This window comes from Podarcis filfolensis (assembly GCF_964270895.1).
Source record: "Podarcis filfolensis genome assembly, chromosome: 6".
NCBI classification, from domain to species: domain Eukaryota; kingdom Metazoa; phylum Chordata; class Lepidosauria; order Squamata; family Lacertidae; genus Podarcis; species Podarcis filfolensis.
In genome coordinates this window covers 57,745,246-57,761,987 of record NC_139609.1, presented here as the reverse complement: position 1 = coordinate 57,761,987, position 16,742 = coordinate 57,745,246, and the positions used below count along the sequence as shown (strand labels likewise).

Below are 16,742 nucleotides of genomic sequence, written 5' to 3'. Positions count from 1 at the left end.
TTTTTCTGAACTACTCAAGGGACCCTCCCTTTCTTCCCATTCTTGCATGATTCTTGCATAAGAAAAGTGCTTATTCACATCATAAAACTGAAAAAGGAACTTTCGCCAGTGCATTGGTGATACCTCACACGTAAGGTGAGCTCTTCTGTGTAAATACCATGTCTACAGCATGGGGCTATTTGTATGCCGGTTTCTATGAGAGTCATGCCTGAATGCATCAACACAGTTTGTTAAGTACCACAAAAATTAGCCTCATCACCGGTTTGAGTGGCATGTTACCAGAGCACCATAACACGGACCCACAATCAGATCCAAGCTTCAATGTGTATTATTGCCCTGATGTGCATAATGAAAGCCAGCAGACTACACATGAGAGTTTTCTTCAGTGAGATTCCACTATAAGGCATCGGAAGGGAAGACATCTGTATCATGTGTCCAGGTATTTCTCAATTGGATTGGTTCAGAGAGGTGAAGGCTGCTGGAGGATGTAGCTGTGGGCTCAAGAGCCATGAAATGTGCCTTGAAGCATCTGCATTGGGGGCCCCAGCCACTTCAGTCCATTTCAGAAACTCATCTAAGTCCGAAAGCAAGAGTTCCTCAGATATGAGAGGTGTAACTGGGGCATCTGCCTTGGGTGTAGCCAAGCCATGCATTACATCAGCTGATACATGGTAGCAAAAATGATGACGAGATTTTGGCTTAGATGGTTTGGCCTATTCCCTGTGAATGATGTCACACAAGTTTGCGGGAAATGGAACTGCCTGAGCCGAAGGTGGAGCTGCAGGAAAAGCTGAGCTAATATCATATGGCTCAGCTACTGTAGTGGACTGGTCTCTATGTGGAAAGGAGAGAGAGAGACGAAGGGGTCCCACAGCCTTTGGCAGGGAAATTGCCCTGAGGGATGTCTGCACTGGGCTGGACTTCCCTTGACTCTAACCCTTGGGTTCCCTGTCCTCCCTGACATAACTGTACGAAACCTTTGAATTGGTGCCCTGGGGGAAAGACCTCTGACAACTCAGAGGGACCCCCCTGCTCCCAGTCTGGGCTGAAACAACATTCTTGTTGGCTAGTGAATTCAGGGGATGAGGTCTATGTGGGCTGAACACACTAAAATATAACTGTCTGCTCTGTGGGAATAAAGCAGAGGTATCCTGAGAGAAGCAATTCCTCTCTACTCACGAGGGAGCCAGTCTATCTGACTCTGAATACCAGTTCCTGGGAATCACAAGTAGGGAGAATGCTACTGCACTCCAATCCAGCTCATGGGCTTTCCCATAGGTATCGGATTGGTCACTGTGAGAACAGGATGGCCTGAGCCGCCAGGGCTCTTATGTTCTTATGACTGAAAGAGGACTCATTTTCTCTGCTTTGCCTACTTGCACCTCTGGAGATGACCTGGAGACTGTCTTTCTGGTTCCAGAGAAGAGATCTTTCTCCATGCTAGCTGTCCTCCTTCCCACGAGTAGAGAACTCTCGTATCCAATCATCTTATTTCTGTTTTCATACACACTTGCAAGGTAGGCCTGTCTTGTTAGATCACTAACTCCTCGATATACAATTTATCTTCTGGATGGATTGCCCATAGAAGGCCTTATTGTGGTCAGCCTCACAAAGAGCTATATGGTGTTTGGTCAAGGAGCATGCGTCAGACAACAACTTCCGACAGTGTTCCCTTTCATAATCTCTCCCCTCCGCCTCCAGTTTTCTCTCTCCATTTCCTCATGATCCCCTTCCCACCTGCCTCTTAGCCAATATAATTTACCTGGGCAACAAAGGTTCCTAGCACCACTGAGCAGAAGATGGGGTTCCGGAAAATGGCCTCAAAGACATTCCGCTCACCATGGATCTTGCGAGCATTGATCTCATTGAAAAGTTGCATCATGACAAAAGTGTTGAAGACGATGGTGTAGTGTTCAGTGGGTGGGGAGTGGAGGGGGACGTTCCGGCCACTGTCAATATCAAAAAATTTCTCACCTAGCAGAAGAAGAATTTGAAGAGAAAATGATAAGAATAACAACAATCCTTCCCCTACACACAGACACCAGAGATTATGATGTGATTATGCAACACAATCCCCAAACCAGGGTTAACTGCAAACATATCTTGCGTGCCATTAAGCAACTCATTCTCTGAACAGCACAGGCTCGTTCTTCCAGCACACAAAGTAGCTTCCTGAGAATTCAAGGATAACACACAACTTGCAGCAAGGCTCCCTAGGTAGAAATACACAAGCAACAGAAAGACCCAAAATATGAAAATATGCTATACTGTACTGAAGAACCATATACAGAAGAGAATTAACACTGATATACATAAGACAAAAAGCAATATACACACCCAATGGAACACTGTTTTGCCTAATATTAGACTGTTTTAATGGCCAATAAAGGATCTTGTTGATGCATATGAAGAATTTGGATTCATTCCCTAAGAAGACGGTTGAAAATATTTCTTCCCAAGGACTCAACGTTGCTGGGATATGTTTGAAAAAGACTCATTTGGCAAAGCAGGCTAATAACGGGTGTTCCATCAAGAATGTGTATTGCTTATTGTCTTGTGTGTATCCATTTTCACTTCGTTCTCTATAGGCTTGTTCGGTACATTTTCATATTTGGGGACTTCCTGTTGCTTGTGTATTTGTGTTTTCCTGAGAATTTCACCTTTCATTAAAAAACAAGTCCAAAATCCAAGCTAGGCTTCTAGCCCTCATGAGTGTGGGACAAATATAATGTGACATTAGTGTCTCCAGGAAAACAGGGTATCAAAAGATAGGGACTGCCCATCTGTAGAAGCAACCGTGGGGTGGCACCATTCCGAGAGAGCCTGCTGCAATTCTGCAAACACCCTGCAGAGAGCTGCTCCCTGCAGTTACAAAGGAAGTGCACAGAGGCAACACAGTAGCTCATTGGCTGTGTATGCCAAGGGACATGCTCTTCAGCCTTCTTAAACCCCACCAGCCAACTGGAACGTAGACACTAATCATGGAACTAAGAAAATGCATCAAACCATAGTTCAAAACAAACTATGGTTCAATGTGCAAGGGCTCGCTGCTCAAACCATGAGCATAGATTTAGATGAATGACATGACAACCCAGACTCTGGCTTGTTTTTTCTGTGGCGCAGCAGGAGCGAGGGACTGAGCGTGGTGGGAATAGGTTCTTTTAAATTATGGTTTAATATGAGGTGCACATCAGGCCAATGAATCCAGAAAGTGAGATGTCTATTCTTGTCTTGATTCCCTGTCCTTCCACATTACTTGTACTTGCCAAAGTCTGCATTCTGCGAAGTCTCAGATATTGGCAACCGGATGATACAAACCAGACCCATGCACACAAAAAGGACGGTGCAATTTGCATTAATGTCTTCTCAGGGCAGAATGAGGGTTGTATTTGGAATGAGGATTGTCAGTCCTAGATAAGGAGCTGCTGGAAAATTAGACAGCTCCCTTTATGAGACTGGAGCCAAAAGAAGTCCAATTAACTTGTACTTGAACCTGTCCAAATTTAAATACATCACTTGAAGGAAAAACCAATGTAAAACAGCTTTTAAAAGGCAAAAGAAAAGCTAAATTATGTTGATGAAAGGCATAATTTCCTAGATTAAAGCTCTTCCCTTGGCCAAGGATTAAATGTATTGGTCATATAGTCTCCATAGAGACTGTCTTTTCCTGACAGACTGTGTCAAAGCTGCACAACAGCCAGACATGCAATGGTCTTCATTATGACTTTTGCATGGAATTTCTGCCTCTGAACCCTGCAAGATCATACATAGAAGTTGTTCCTGGCACTGGCGTACAAAGGGGGGCAGGGGGAACACACCACACCAGGCACCATTTGGGGGGAAGGGTGCCATCCCGGCCACCCCCCGGGATGTGTGCCACACCAACTCAAGATATGCAGTATGCCCTCGCGGGCAACGCACCATGCCCCCGCCTGTTCTCCACTCCGGGGGCTGCAGCATGTTGCTCCGCCACTGGCTCCTGGCAGTCTACATCATAGATGGGAGAGTAGCCAGCTATCAGAATCAGCTGCATGAACAGTTTCATTTTACTGAAAGAGTAGCCTTGTTTGAAAACTTTTCTGTATGCTAAGCAACACAACCAACAGCTACCATAGAATTATTATAAATTATTGCTGCCAACTAAATTGAAGGCCCACAATTTTTTTTGTGGAGGGAAGGAAAGTATGGCAGGGTAGATATAGGGAAAAGAGAACCTTGATTTCCAAGACCCAACCTAATGGTTTCTTTTCTTGCTAAAGGCTGCAAGTTCCATCTCTGACTCACCAGCAAAGAGCAGTGTGAAAATAATGGTGAGCTGGTACACAGCATGCCCCAGGATGTTCTTCATCATGGTGCGGGAAATGAGTGGCTTGTTGCGGCCATATGGCTTGCGCAAGAGCAAGGATTCGGTTGGGGGTTCTGTGGCAAGGGCTAACGAAGCAAAGGTATCCATGATCAAGTTGACCCACAACATCTGGACAGCCTTCAGAGGAGAGTCCTGCAAAGGGAGAAGCATCCATCAGAAAGGAGTGCATTTCATTTCTGGTCCAGGACTATGCCTCCCCACTCCAACAGCTGCTCACCTGGAGCTGACATGCAACAAGTTCAAACTCTTAACCCACTAGTATAATCATCCAGGGGTAGTCAAGTTGGAAGCCCAGGAATACTAATGCTACAACTATAGTGTTAAACTACTAAATATTTAGTGCAGAGTGGGGGGTTAGCTTAGAGAGCACATGTATCTTGCAGGGGGTTGGACTCCATGACCTTTGTGGTCCCTTCCAACTCTACAATTCTATGATCTATAATCTTCTCCCAAATAACTTTTGTGCATCCTTAAGGCTCCAACTCCTATTTTCAGAACACCAACTTGCATTTAATTAATAAAAAATAATATCTATGCAGTCTTCATTGTTGCAGAGATGTTTCAATAGGCAATGACAGCAAATTTTCCAAGTGCTTCCATGCTGCAATAATCTCTACAAATGTATGGAGCTGGGGATGGCAAACTTTTGGTCCTCCAGATGTTGCAGGACTCCAACTGCCATTAGTCCCAGGCAGCATGGCTAATGTTCAGGGATGATGGGAGTTGTAGTCCAGCAACATCTGTAGGCTGCAGTTTCTCCATCCCTTGGTACTGAGGACAGGTCATTCCTAGCTATGAGCTGCAATAGCCATCTAGATCTTCCGTTTTATGGGTCATTATACCTCTGATTACCAGAAGCTGATGACAAACAAGGGATTGCTCTCTTCATCAGCTTTGAGACCTGCCAGGAGCATCCAGTTGGCCACTGCTGGAAATGCTAGATGGATCTTTGGGCTGGATACAACAAGAAAATGGCTACCTTTGAAATCCAACCCAACCATCTCCGTAACACAGGTCTTTACACGCTGCCCTGCATCAAGACCAGACATTGTGAATTTCAAAGCTCCAAAACAAAAGAGGCCCAGCAGAGCTAGGAATGGCATTCAGAATGGCTAGTTCCAAGACACCTCAATTGTTCCAAACATTAAGCTATAGATAAAACCCCTCCCTGTTTGACTGATGTTACCTGCGTGATACAAGCGCCCGTGAAAGCCACAATCACAGCCACCACGTTGACCGTAAGTTGGAACTGCAGAAATTTGGAGATGCTGTCGTACACGTTGCGGCCCCACATCACTGCCTTGACTATGCTTGTAAAGTTGTCATCTGTCAGGATGATATCTGAGGCCTCTTTAGCCACATCTGTGCCAGCAATGCCCTGAGGGAGAGAAAATGAGGAGGAGGAGATCAAGCTGGCAAGAGGTCATCGTTCTGCTGCTACGACTGGTTCTCCACAGAGATAGGCTTGCGCTCAAAATGGCAGGCACCTTCCAGTTTCAGATGAGGACCACGAGATTGCAGGAGGAATTAGATGGCTAATCCCATAATACCCCCCCCAAAAAACCATGGATGAGTTAACTGATTGGCGTATAGGAAATACAAGGCCCTTTGAGACATAAAATACTTCCTCTCTTTCTGAAGTTCAGAGTTGAGTGTCAGCTCTTATTTATCAAAAATGGGACCATCCATGCAGAAGAGGAAGGCCTCAGAGAACCTCACAATTTGCAGGGTGTGTGTGTGTGTGTGTGTGTGTGTGTGTGTGTATATTTATATATATATATATATATATATATATATATATATATATATATATATATATAAAACACCTGCTACGTTTAAGGGAGGGAAGGCTTGAAACAGCCCACTGAGGACTGAGCAATGGGCATATAATTCTATTACAGGCAGGGAGGCACACAAAACTGGGTGGCAGGGGGGGAAATGGTGGATCACAGAGGAGGGTATGGAACATGGCAACATTTTGCTGCAGATTCCACTGGTGATTTTGATTGTCCCCCTTTGCAACACCAAAAGTGTGGTAGAAACCTAGGCAGTAACTCTCTGCTCAGACTCCTCCTGCACCTCAGTGAAGAACCATGGCAGCAGATCAAGAAGGCAATTAGGCTTATTGCAAAACTCCATTACAGACACACGGTGGCAGTCAGTTACTACAGAATCTGCCGCTGCCAGAACAATCCCAGCAAGCTTCAGAAGTATTAAGCAGGTATCCTGTGGTGACCAATTTTTCCTAATGCTTGCCTGCTGTGTCCTACAGAGCCCAGGGATTGTGAGATTCTGTCCTGAGCTGTAACATTCCTGACTTCTGCAAAGTGCAAAAACTGAAACAGAAAATAGAGCAGAATAAAAACAGAGCTTTAACACACACCGCTTATCAGCTCCATTATGGCAAGGCACACACAAGCAAATCACTAACCCCACATGCTGCTGTATTTGGTTTCCAACACACCAATTAGTCCATACCATAGCAAATCCCACGTCTGCTTTCTTCAAGGCTGGGCCGTCATTGGTGCCATCCCCAGTCACAGCCACCACCTGCCTCCGTTCTCCAACGGTACTGTCAATAATTCCTGAAAGATGGTAGGAACGTCAGTAGAAGGCAGGCACAGAGAGACCCAAACTGGCAGCAAAGCATCCAGCGGCAACGCAATGGGTCATTTTCCAAAAGCAATTCAGGTTGTGGTGGTTACAGCTTAGGGCCAATGATACCAAAAGGGCAGCCTCTTCCCATATGAGGCTATCCACCAAAGATCACCGGGGAGACCCTTTCACACATGCCACTAAGTATAGTTGGCAAGGATATATTTTATTTTGGGGCGCCTAGACTGTGGAACTCTCTGCCTCCCGAAGCTTTGTGCAGCTTCCCCTTTGCCAATGTTTCACTGTCAGCTGAAGACTTTACTGTTTCGGCAAGCGTTCAGTCTGCCTGCTGATGAAGAAAAAGGGGTTTTCTAAGCTCAGTTGGTTACAGCAGAGCTTTCCAAACTGTGTGCCGCGACACGTTAGTGTGTTGGCTGCAGTGTGTGGGTGTGTTGTGTGAACGCTCCCCGCGCTCCTGGAAAGGGGTTAATTTAACCTCTGACTTGCTAGTAAAACGGAATTACCATGTCGCAAAATGATGCATGCCTAAAAAGTGTGTCATGAGAAGTTTGGAAAAGTCTGGGTTAGAACATTGTGTTGATAACACCAAGGTTGCAGGTTTGAGCCCTGTATGGGACAGCTGCATATTGCAAGGGATTGGACTAGGCAATTCTCAAGATCCCTTCCAACTCTACAATTCCATGATTCTATTTCTCTTAATTTTTTTAATTGTTATTTAACTACTTTTGGTTGTGAAAGCTGCACTGAGTATTTCTTTCCCACATTGGAATGGCAGGATATAATTTTCCAAGCAAAGGTCTGTTTCACACATGCAGGTTAAAGGCGAATGCACAGAATGCTGCTATAGGGAGCTGGGCTCTGCCCCCTCTATTCTCTTCCCCCTCCCACTTTCTGGAGGACATTTTTTTGGAGGGCAAGTTCCGCCACCTCAAAAGTCCTTACCTTTAACAAGTGTGTGTTTATCTGTGGGTGAAGATCGTGCCAGGACCCGTAGCTTGGGCCAAATCTTATCCAGTTGTTCTTGTTCCACCTGCAAGACAAAACCACAATCTCACCAATTGGCATGGAACAGGAGCTTGAGAACTGCTTTCCTCTTTCCTCCTACCTGGAAGTTCTGAGAACTCACAAGTGACACCTGCTTATCTAAAGGCAAACTAATATAATTTCACAATCCAAGGGGTTGTGCCAGCCAATCATGTGGGTAAAAACCCACTCTGTCCATGCTAACATGGATCTCATATAAAGCATGAGAAGGTTGAGGTTGGATGGCCACCTATCATGGATGCTTCAGTTGAGATTCTTGCATTGCAGGGAGTTGCACTAGATAACCCCCAAAGTTCTTTCCAACTCTACAATTCTCTTGATTCTATCCTGAGCAAAACCAGCCAGCTTTATAAGTGGCTGGAGTCAGCCCAGGTGCAAAGCAGGAGGCCGTAGAAAATACCTGTAGTATTAAAAACAAGCATGGGCAGGGAAAAGCCCTCTCTATAGCTGCATTCTAGCCTTGCCAAGCCTGCACTTCAGAGCTAAGAGTTTCCTTCTCAGGAGCTTGAAAAAGCTCATTATTCCCCAGAGATCACAGAATAAATGCGTTACACAGAATGAGACACGTTTCAGAAGCTGTCAAGCGGGGAGTGGTCCTCTAAAAAACTGACCGGGCCCCTGAGTGGCTTCTACACCACCCTGTTCCCTCAATCCCTTATTCCTCTCACCTCTCCTTTCTCGTTGCGGATCAGCCGGTTGAATTCCTTCCCTTCCAAGCACAGGAAGTCCTCCCCAGGTAGCAAGATGCCACACTTGGTTGCAATGGCACGGGCTGTGTTGATGTTGTCACCTGTAACCATCCGGACGGTAATACCAGCGCGCTGGCACTTCAGAATTGCATCAGGCACCTGTAGGAAAGCCATGAGCTAACAGAGTCAGGAAGCTGAGCCGTGCACGCATGAGGCAGCGGGAAATCATGGATAAAGGCTGAAGAGGGAGCGGGGAGGGTGGGGAACAACAACTATAAACTAACAGGAAACTCATTACCTGAGTCTAGATCCTTATGTAGTCAAAATGATACATCTGTGCTCAGGAGGGAATCAGGAGGCTCAGGGTGAAAAACCCAGGTTTGCAGAAGTAGAAAAAAATACTTAGGAAGAAACCTCAACTGTGGAAGCCCCACCACCTCAACAACACGGTAATTGTTTTAAGCAGGCTCAGTGGCCACAGAATGCAGACAGTGAGGGGGAATGGAAAACCAGGGGAGGGAGGAGATTGGAATGGAGTATCCTGAAAGACGGGTTAGTGGGTTGGCTGGAACGCTGAACAGGAACACTTCACTCTGCAACATTTTGTTCCATGTTTCACTTGTGTTTTTATGTCCATACATTCCAGACAACACTGCAATTCAACTGCTCCAAACGTAGGTCATTAAAAAAAAGCAACAAACATTTGTTTAAAGATGTATCCTGTTCAAGTTATTGCCACTGGACTTTCAACACAGTAACAAAAAAAGTTATGGAGTTATCTTCAGATTTTGTCTCTAAAAAGTAGCTCATTTCGGCTCCTTTTGGCTGTAGTCTTGGGGAACCTGCTCCCTGCCTTACAGGCCTCCTCCACCTGGGCTAGGAGGGCAGGGCGCTTCATGGAACCTTGGGTTGGGGTATTGCTTACTGGGGCTGGTTGTTATTATTACCCCAATTATTTAAAATGGTTTTAACTTTATTTATTTTAACAATTTAAAATGGTTTTAACTTTAATTTAACTTTAAATGATCTGATTATGGATGATGAGGCTTCCAATTAGTTTCCAGACCCAATTCAAAGTGCTGGTTTTGACCTATAAGTTCTAAAGAGCTCAGGGCCGCAATGCCTCAAAGACCACCTCTCTCCATAGGAACCAATCTGGACCCTCCGATCATCATCTGAGGCCCTTCCTTGTGTGACTAAAAATAAGAGATTGCCTTCCACTTAGTCAAAAATAAAAGGAACTAAGAGGAAATTGCCATGAACTGCAAGCTGAAAGTGCTCTGATAAAGGGTTGTCTTCGTACATGACAGATCCCCTACTGCTGGAACTGTACAAAACCTAAACGCAAGCTGTCATTTATTTGTTACTTGATTAAATTTAGATCACAACCTTCCTCCCAAAGGAGCCCAGGGTGGTCCATGCATGAGGACCTTTCTCACACACGGACATGCATTTCACTGTATGTAGGTACAAATCTGTGTGCTGAGAGTTGGAGCCAATTGTGGCTTCTCAGAAAATGCACGGTTCGTAGCCAGGCAACAAGTTTTTTTCTGAGCATTTTCTGGAATAGGCACAATTTCTTGCCTCTAGGGAGACATAAACTTGTTGCGCCCCACCCCCCAATTGATGCAGCATCGCTTGGGAACCTCTGGCGCCACAATGTGGGCGGGCAAGAGGGATTTTTTTTTACCACTCGCCTGCTATGGGACAGCAAAGTAGTGGCAGGCCAGCCTCCCTCCTTGCCCTGCAACACTGATTTCATTGCTGCATCCCTGCTCTAATAGGCTTTATCTTGTACCAAGCAAGCCTGAGCAGGGAGGGAGACATTACTAAGGCACCAGCAAATTGAATCACCGCCTCCAGAGCTACTGCACGCAGGGCATCTGCAAAGCCATTTCCAACCCCAGATAATTCAACATCTAATTAAGGAAAGGCGCGTGCGGGGGGCCAGCGCTGAAATGTAATCAAGAGGTAGGCCTGGGATGGTTGATTCTGTTAGGTCAGTTGTCTGCTTGTCACCACCATAGTAAGCTGTGAGAGAAAACAGTGTGTGGGAGGTGGGGAGAAGCAGGCCGAGGAGGCGGATGCTGGATGCTCAAAACGTGCCCCTTCCCTCAGCAGCCTTCATTCCCTGTCAGAATCCCTGCAGTTGCTTCTGTGCGGAATTTGTAAATTAAAATTGCCCCATTCAGGATGAGGCAGGGTTCCTGGGCCCTTCTGTAATTGCTTGGAAGACAGAATTAAGATATTTGCCACACCTCCTGCAGCACCGTGACTGGAAAAGCAGGGTGTGCCAAAATTCCCTCTTCCAGGCAATTCCTAACACGGCTGTCAACTTCTGCAACAACTGCACAGTAGGGTAGCATTCAACAGGTGCAGCTTTCCCCCCATTAATGTGACTCCGTGGAGGACAAAGCTGTACCGCATGACTTTCTCATTGCTCTGTAGCTGCCAGAATCTCACAGGGGCCTTTTCTTCACACTACCAGCCTTACTGAAAACACAGCATCCCAGCGGCTTCTGGGCTGTATCCAGAATTCTCTGTGCACGGGCACAACAGAGGATGGGCAAGTTTTGATGTTGAGCAAAAGAGGAATACAGCTGTGCTAGCAGAAATGTGCTGCATAATGAAGTATGCAATCTATTGTTCCACAAAGTTACCAGTAAACTGGTTATCCAGCCTCTTGCACAACAACATTCGGCTGGTGCAAAATATTTTGCCATTGGAAAATGCATGCCACTAAGTGAGTTTAATTTAGCGCTACATTGGATTCAACCCACTGACTGTAAATGGGAAATACAGTTATCTTCAAACTCTGGCAGAGAGTGAGGCAGGACCGTGATGGCAGCAGTCAGAAAGTTTATGGGACTAAGGCAGTTAAAAGCAGATGAGCAGGAGCAGATAAATAAGAAGCCAGGTCTGAAGTTCAGTAAATCAGATGGACCCATAAGAAAGCAGTGCACAGGAATCAAGAAAAAGCAGAGCCATGGCAAAGATAGGAAGTGACAGCAGGAAAGAAGAGGGGGCGGAAAGGGCAAAGGAGTCCAATATACTGAAAGTCTGAATTGGTGATTAAAGTAACAGTGACAAATGAGGGAAAGTGGCAAGGTGGATGTTAGAGAAGAGGCCCAGTGTAAAAGTCACTGGTTTGCACAAGACCCATTCAAGGGAACAAGCATCAGAAGAGGAAACAAAGCTGGGTCTGAAGGAAATGAATCTGGAAAACAGTTGGGACCAAATGAGAGCCAACATGACGAAAGAATATGATTCAGGGGAAAGAAGTGATTTGTCTCCTCCTTGCACTAGGCAAAAATCAAAGAGAGCCATGCTGGTACCTCCGGCCGAACAGGGTCCTCAATGCCAACCACAGTGATGCAGGTAAGGTCAGACAGGATCTCGTTTTCCGTATCCCAGTCAGGCTCAACTCCAGTAGGGAAATCCCGATATGCCAGGCAAATGGTACGCAGCCCCTGACAAGCCATTGGCTCAATCACTTTCTTCACCATCTCATCCCGATCCTTCACCTTAAATATTCTGGGTTCCCCATTCTTGTCCAAGATCTTTGTGCATCTGCATCAAAGGTAGGGTGGGGAGAAACAGAAGGAATAATAAGCATGTCTTCCAGAAGATGTATTCATGCAAGCAAAGGCAAAGAGCTTTAGGTATGTGGTCCAAAGGGATTGTGTCTTAGTGAGGCATGGATTACACACTATTTTACATACAGGAGTACATTATCTACTTTCTCCTTCCTAGAATAACAATGAGAAGGGTTGTGCTGCCCTCTTTAATGGAAATTCTGTACTGCTGCCCATTCCTAACTTGAGCCTTAACCTAGCTTTAATTTACAAGACTGTCCACAGATTAAGGGCCTGTTGAACTTCAGCAACTATATTAATGAGACAGAGATACCAAATACATTGTGGTGCATATTTTGTTTGCGTAATAAGACACTTTTGTAGCCACCTGGAGAAGTCCAAGAGGTCTACATCCATTTGCTGTAGAGGTTGGGGGGGGAAAGATGGCTCTATTATTTTTATTATTTTATCTATTTATTAAACTTATATCCCCACCCTTCCTCCCAAAGAAGCCTAGGGTAGCAAACAACAAGCGATAAAACAATAAATAAAACAATCCCAGTACAGATGTAGACAAGAAAGAAAGTGAGATGTGCCTCATGTCTAGAGCAGAGCTCAGTCTTTCTCTTGGAGAATGCCCCCCCACCAGTGGACTGGACCATTGACTGGACAAGTTGGGATAAATAGAAGGGAATTGAGTAGGTCATTTTTAGGCATGCTTTGGGGACCTACAGAGTTTCCAGCACCTCATCCACGGCTACAGGACAATGTGGTGTAGTGTGTGTTGGACCGGGACCTGGGAGACCAGGATTCAAATCCCCACTCAATCACTGGATGAACTTGGGCCAGCCATTGTCTCTTAGCCTACCTCACAGGGTTGTTGTGAGGAAAAATGAGGAAGGGGAAACCATGTATGTTGCTATCTTGAGCTCCTTGGAGGAAAAGGTGGGATAGAAATCAAATAAATAAATAAATAAATAAATAAATAAATAAATAGATAGATAGATAGAACAGAACACAGGCCTCATTCTGCCCCTACATGCATGGCTATCCTCTTTTTGAACACAGTGACTTTGACAGGCTATGAATGGGCAGCAGGTATGATCTTCAACGGTAAAAACATGGAAAGGAAATACCATTTTGTGGGCACAATAGGAGGGAGTGATAAACTGTTGGAAAGCAGCTTCTTTCATAACTAGCATGCAGCACTGAATATTCATTAACCCATGAAACTACTTGTGTCATTAGTATCTTGCCACTTCAAAAACCCAGAGGAAATTCAATGGTTAAGGACTCCACTTATGGCATACCGCTAGGCCGACATAAGCAGCAAAAAGGAAGAGACTATGAAATTATGCAATTGGGTTGGAATAAATGACTCTCATGTCCCTCCCAACTATACAGTTCTATGACTCCTTGCAGTGGCATGAGTGAGTAAGAGAGTACCTCTGTTACAAAAACCACGGAAATATTAAAAAATAAGGCACCTATAAACTGTGTTGAAATCCAAGTAATTAATGTGTAGCATGGAACCACAGAGAAGATATCTCCTACTTCAAAACCCATGAGTTTGTTTGATCCTGTCAACCTTAATTCTGATGTTCCTTTGATGAAAATGGATACAGATATACGTGTTCTTTTTATTATTCCAGACTGCAGCACTGAATTAACCATTATGACAGCGATGCTCAGTTCTGAGTGTGAGTTTGGTACCTGCTTTATCCTTACCAGTGTTTGTGACATTGGCCAACGTTTAACACAGAGTAGTAAAGATGGGTGAAATCTGCCCATCTCAATTTGGACTGGGATGGGTTTTTCCAAGCTTTTTCAGCAAAAGAGAATTCTTGGAAAACAGCAGACCATCCCTACAATTCTGTGAAGCTCACCAAGACCTAGCATCTGGGAGAACCTCCATCATCGCCAACTTTCTTTCATCCTCCCCCTTCCTCGTTTGTTAAGATGGGCTGAACGTAAGGAGGGAAAACAGCAGCCTAGATAGTTGACTCAAGCTTTTCTTCGAAGCTCAAACTAAGACATGATGTCACTCACGCAATTATCAGTTCTGTTAATGTGTGAGTGTTGCTTTTTTTAATCAAGTAAGTAGCAGGTGTAGGGGGGCTAATCTGAATCAGGATGCTGGTTTATGTGTATGTAGTGGTTTTAACTCTGGGGCCCCACTGCGGTCTTAATCTGAACTGAGACTTCCTGCAGTTTCCAATGCAAAGAGGCCCCAGCTCCAATCTGTAGTGGCGGAGGGGAGGGTTACCTTCTGAACTCTAATCTGGATTGGGTCCCCTGCTCTTGCTATTTACTTTTAAAAAACCCATTCCTGTAACTGCTAATTGTGGGAATGAAATCACGCCTATTTTGGCTTTTAAATGTCCAGCTTTCTGCAATAAAGGCCCCTGAGTCTGCCTAGATATTCCATTGCCAGTGGGAACTCTGGGGACAGTGGTAAAGAAGGGAAATGGAAAACAACAAGAAGAAGAGTCCTGTAGAAGCTTAAAGACTAACAAATCTATTACAGCACAAGCTTTCCTGGTTGACAGACTCTTTGCTGTTTCTTTGCACCCACAAAGTAACAGTTACCCTTCTGGAATATGGTAGAAAGAATCACCAGAGACCCCAACAGAGCCATTAGGAGAGAAGGTAGTTACTTGCGCAGGAGGATCTCAGAGGCTCCTTTGCTGTACATGCGGAAGCTCCCATCTGGATTCTTCAGCACCGTACTCATGGATTTGCGGACCGAGTTGAAGGTGTAGACCTTGTAGAGTTTTTCCTCTGGCACCTCATTGCGGACGGCTTGATAATCCTGCTTCAGGTCCAGCACAAAACCCAGAAGCGCACATTCCGTCTTGTTTCCAACTTGACGTGGGAGGCCCCCTTCTTTCTCTGGTGGCTAGATTTCCCAAAACGAGTGTCAGGTCATAAACTAATGGCAAATCACATCTAAAGAGCCATGGCCACTTGCACCCTATCTGAATCTGGTAAGCACAGAACAGGAAGGGAAAGCCAGTGAGGCTTAGTGGGTACAGCACTGGACTCGGACCAGGGAGCTGTGGGTTCAAATCCCTACTCAGTCATGAAGCTCCCTGGGTGAACCTGATCTAGTTGCTGTCCTTGAGCCCAACCACCTCAGAGGGAGAATAAAATTGCAATGTGGGGATTGGGGGAGAGGATTAAACCAAATATATGCAGCTATCATATGAAGAATCCTTTTGGATCAGAATTCCCCCTCTCCAGCCCGGCTGTGATCCTGGTAATTATCAGCCCCTTTAGCTCATGCTATTTGCATTAAACAAAAAAACCATGCATGCTAATGCAAAGAGGAGTTTAACTTTCTGTCTGGTTTGACCCCAACTCTGAGCTCCTTGGAGCAAAGAGGCAACAATATGCAATGAAAAACATTTGGATTTGTCCATGGTGGGTTCCTGTCACTAGAAGAGAATTTCAGAGGTAAAAACGACGAAAATCCAAAGTGAGTTAGCTAGATGGCTGTTATTTTTATCTTTCAGAAGTCAAAGCCTTAATCTCTTTAGGCTTCAGTTTCTATCTGTGAGAAAGGGATATTAGCAGAATTTCCTTACCTGTCAGATTTGTGAAGCAGAGACCTCTTCTGATCTCAGACTGACTGGTGGGTATTCAGATTTCTCCTTGTCAGTCCCAGATCAGAGGAGCCAACTGCACGGCACTTCCCTACCTCACTGGAGAGTTTGGAAGGTTTATGTATATTAGACATTTCAAAAAGAGCTTCATATGCTATTTTTTTCCAGACACGAAGATTACTTTCATGTTTGAGAAAAAAGTGCATTTGTTAACACATGAAAGGCACGGTGTGTTTTTCTGCTGCAAGCAGCCAATACATGTAACAGGGATCCAAGTCTGAGAACAGAGATCCCAGCAGACGTTGCTTTTCCCTACACAGAGATTAATCCTGTTGGAAGTGAGACCGACCGACCGTAAGTTAGTGACAAATGTCCTGCTCTCCTCCCTACAAACCTATTGAGGCTCTTCTGTTCCTCGGTAAATATGCTGCAGATCAGTGTGACAGCTGATAGTGTTGGTTCACAGATTCACCCAGGTAAAAGAACATTGATGGGGAGAGCATTTGCAGCAGAGGCTGTTGTATCCCTCCATCAAATTAAAAAGCAGGCACAGTCCACTGTGAGCTTGATGCAGCTTGTTCAAGCTCCTCCTCCTCTGTCCATCTGCCACTCAAAAAGCAAAGAACACACTTTGGGTGCAGGGATGGGACAGCAGGTGACAGAGGGCTGCCTCAAAGATGAGAGAGCCCTGCCTGCCTCACTCCTTTCCCTGACTGTTTATAAAGTGAAGATATTTATTTTATTTAGGAAGATTAATAAAACAGCTCTCTAAGCTCTCTCGTAAGATGATGCCAGCATGGTGAAGCTCACAGCATCTTTTTCCACTGTGGATCAGAGGGATTGCAGT

The 16,742-nt window shown here is 45.1% G+C and overlaps 1 protein-coding gene across 1 annotated transcript in view; it reads right to left on the bottom strand.

The window, feature by feature from the left end:
* ATP2B4 (ATPase plasma membrane Ca2+ transporting 4) overlaps positions 1-16,742 on the bottom strand; it is a 173,454-nt gene that overhangs the window by 29,354 nt on the left and 127,358 nt on the right. The window contains exons 11-18 of the mRNA XM_083617964.1: positions 14,948-15,189; positions 12,051-12,285; positions 8,695-8,874; positions 7,925-8,012; positions 6,845-6,951; positions 5,553-5,744; positions 4,285-4,498; positions 1,763-1,974 (exon numbers count right to left, since the gene is read on the bottom strand). Of these exons, the coding sequence (XP_083474090.1) occupies positions 1,763-1,974; positions 4,285-4,498; positions 5,553-5,744; positions 6,845-6,951; positions 7,925-8,012; positions 8,695-8,874; positions 12,051-12,285; positions 14,948-15,189 (1,470 nt within the window). The remainder of the gene's footprint in view (positions 1-1,762; positions 1,975-4,284; positions 4,499-5,552; positions 5,745-6,844; positions 6,952-7,924; positions 8,013-8,694; positions 8,875-12,050; positions 12,286-14,947; positions 15,190-16,742) is intronic.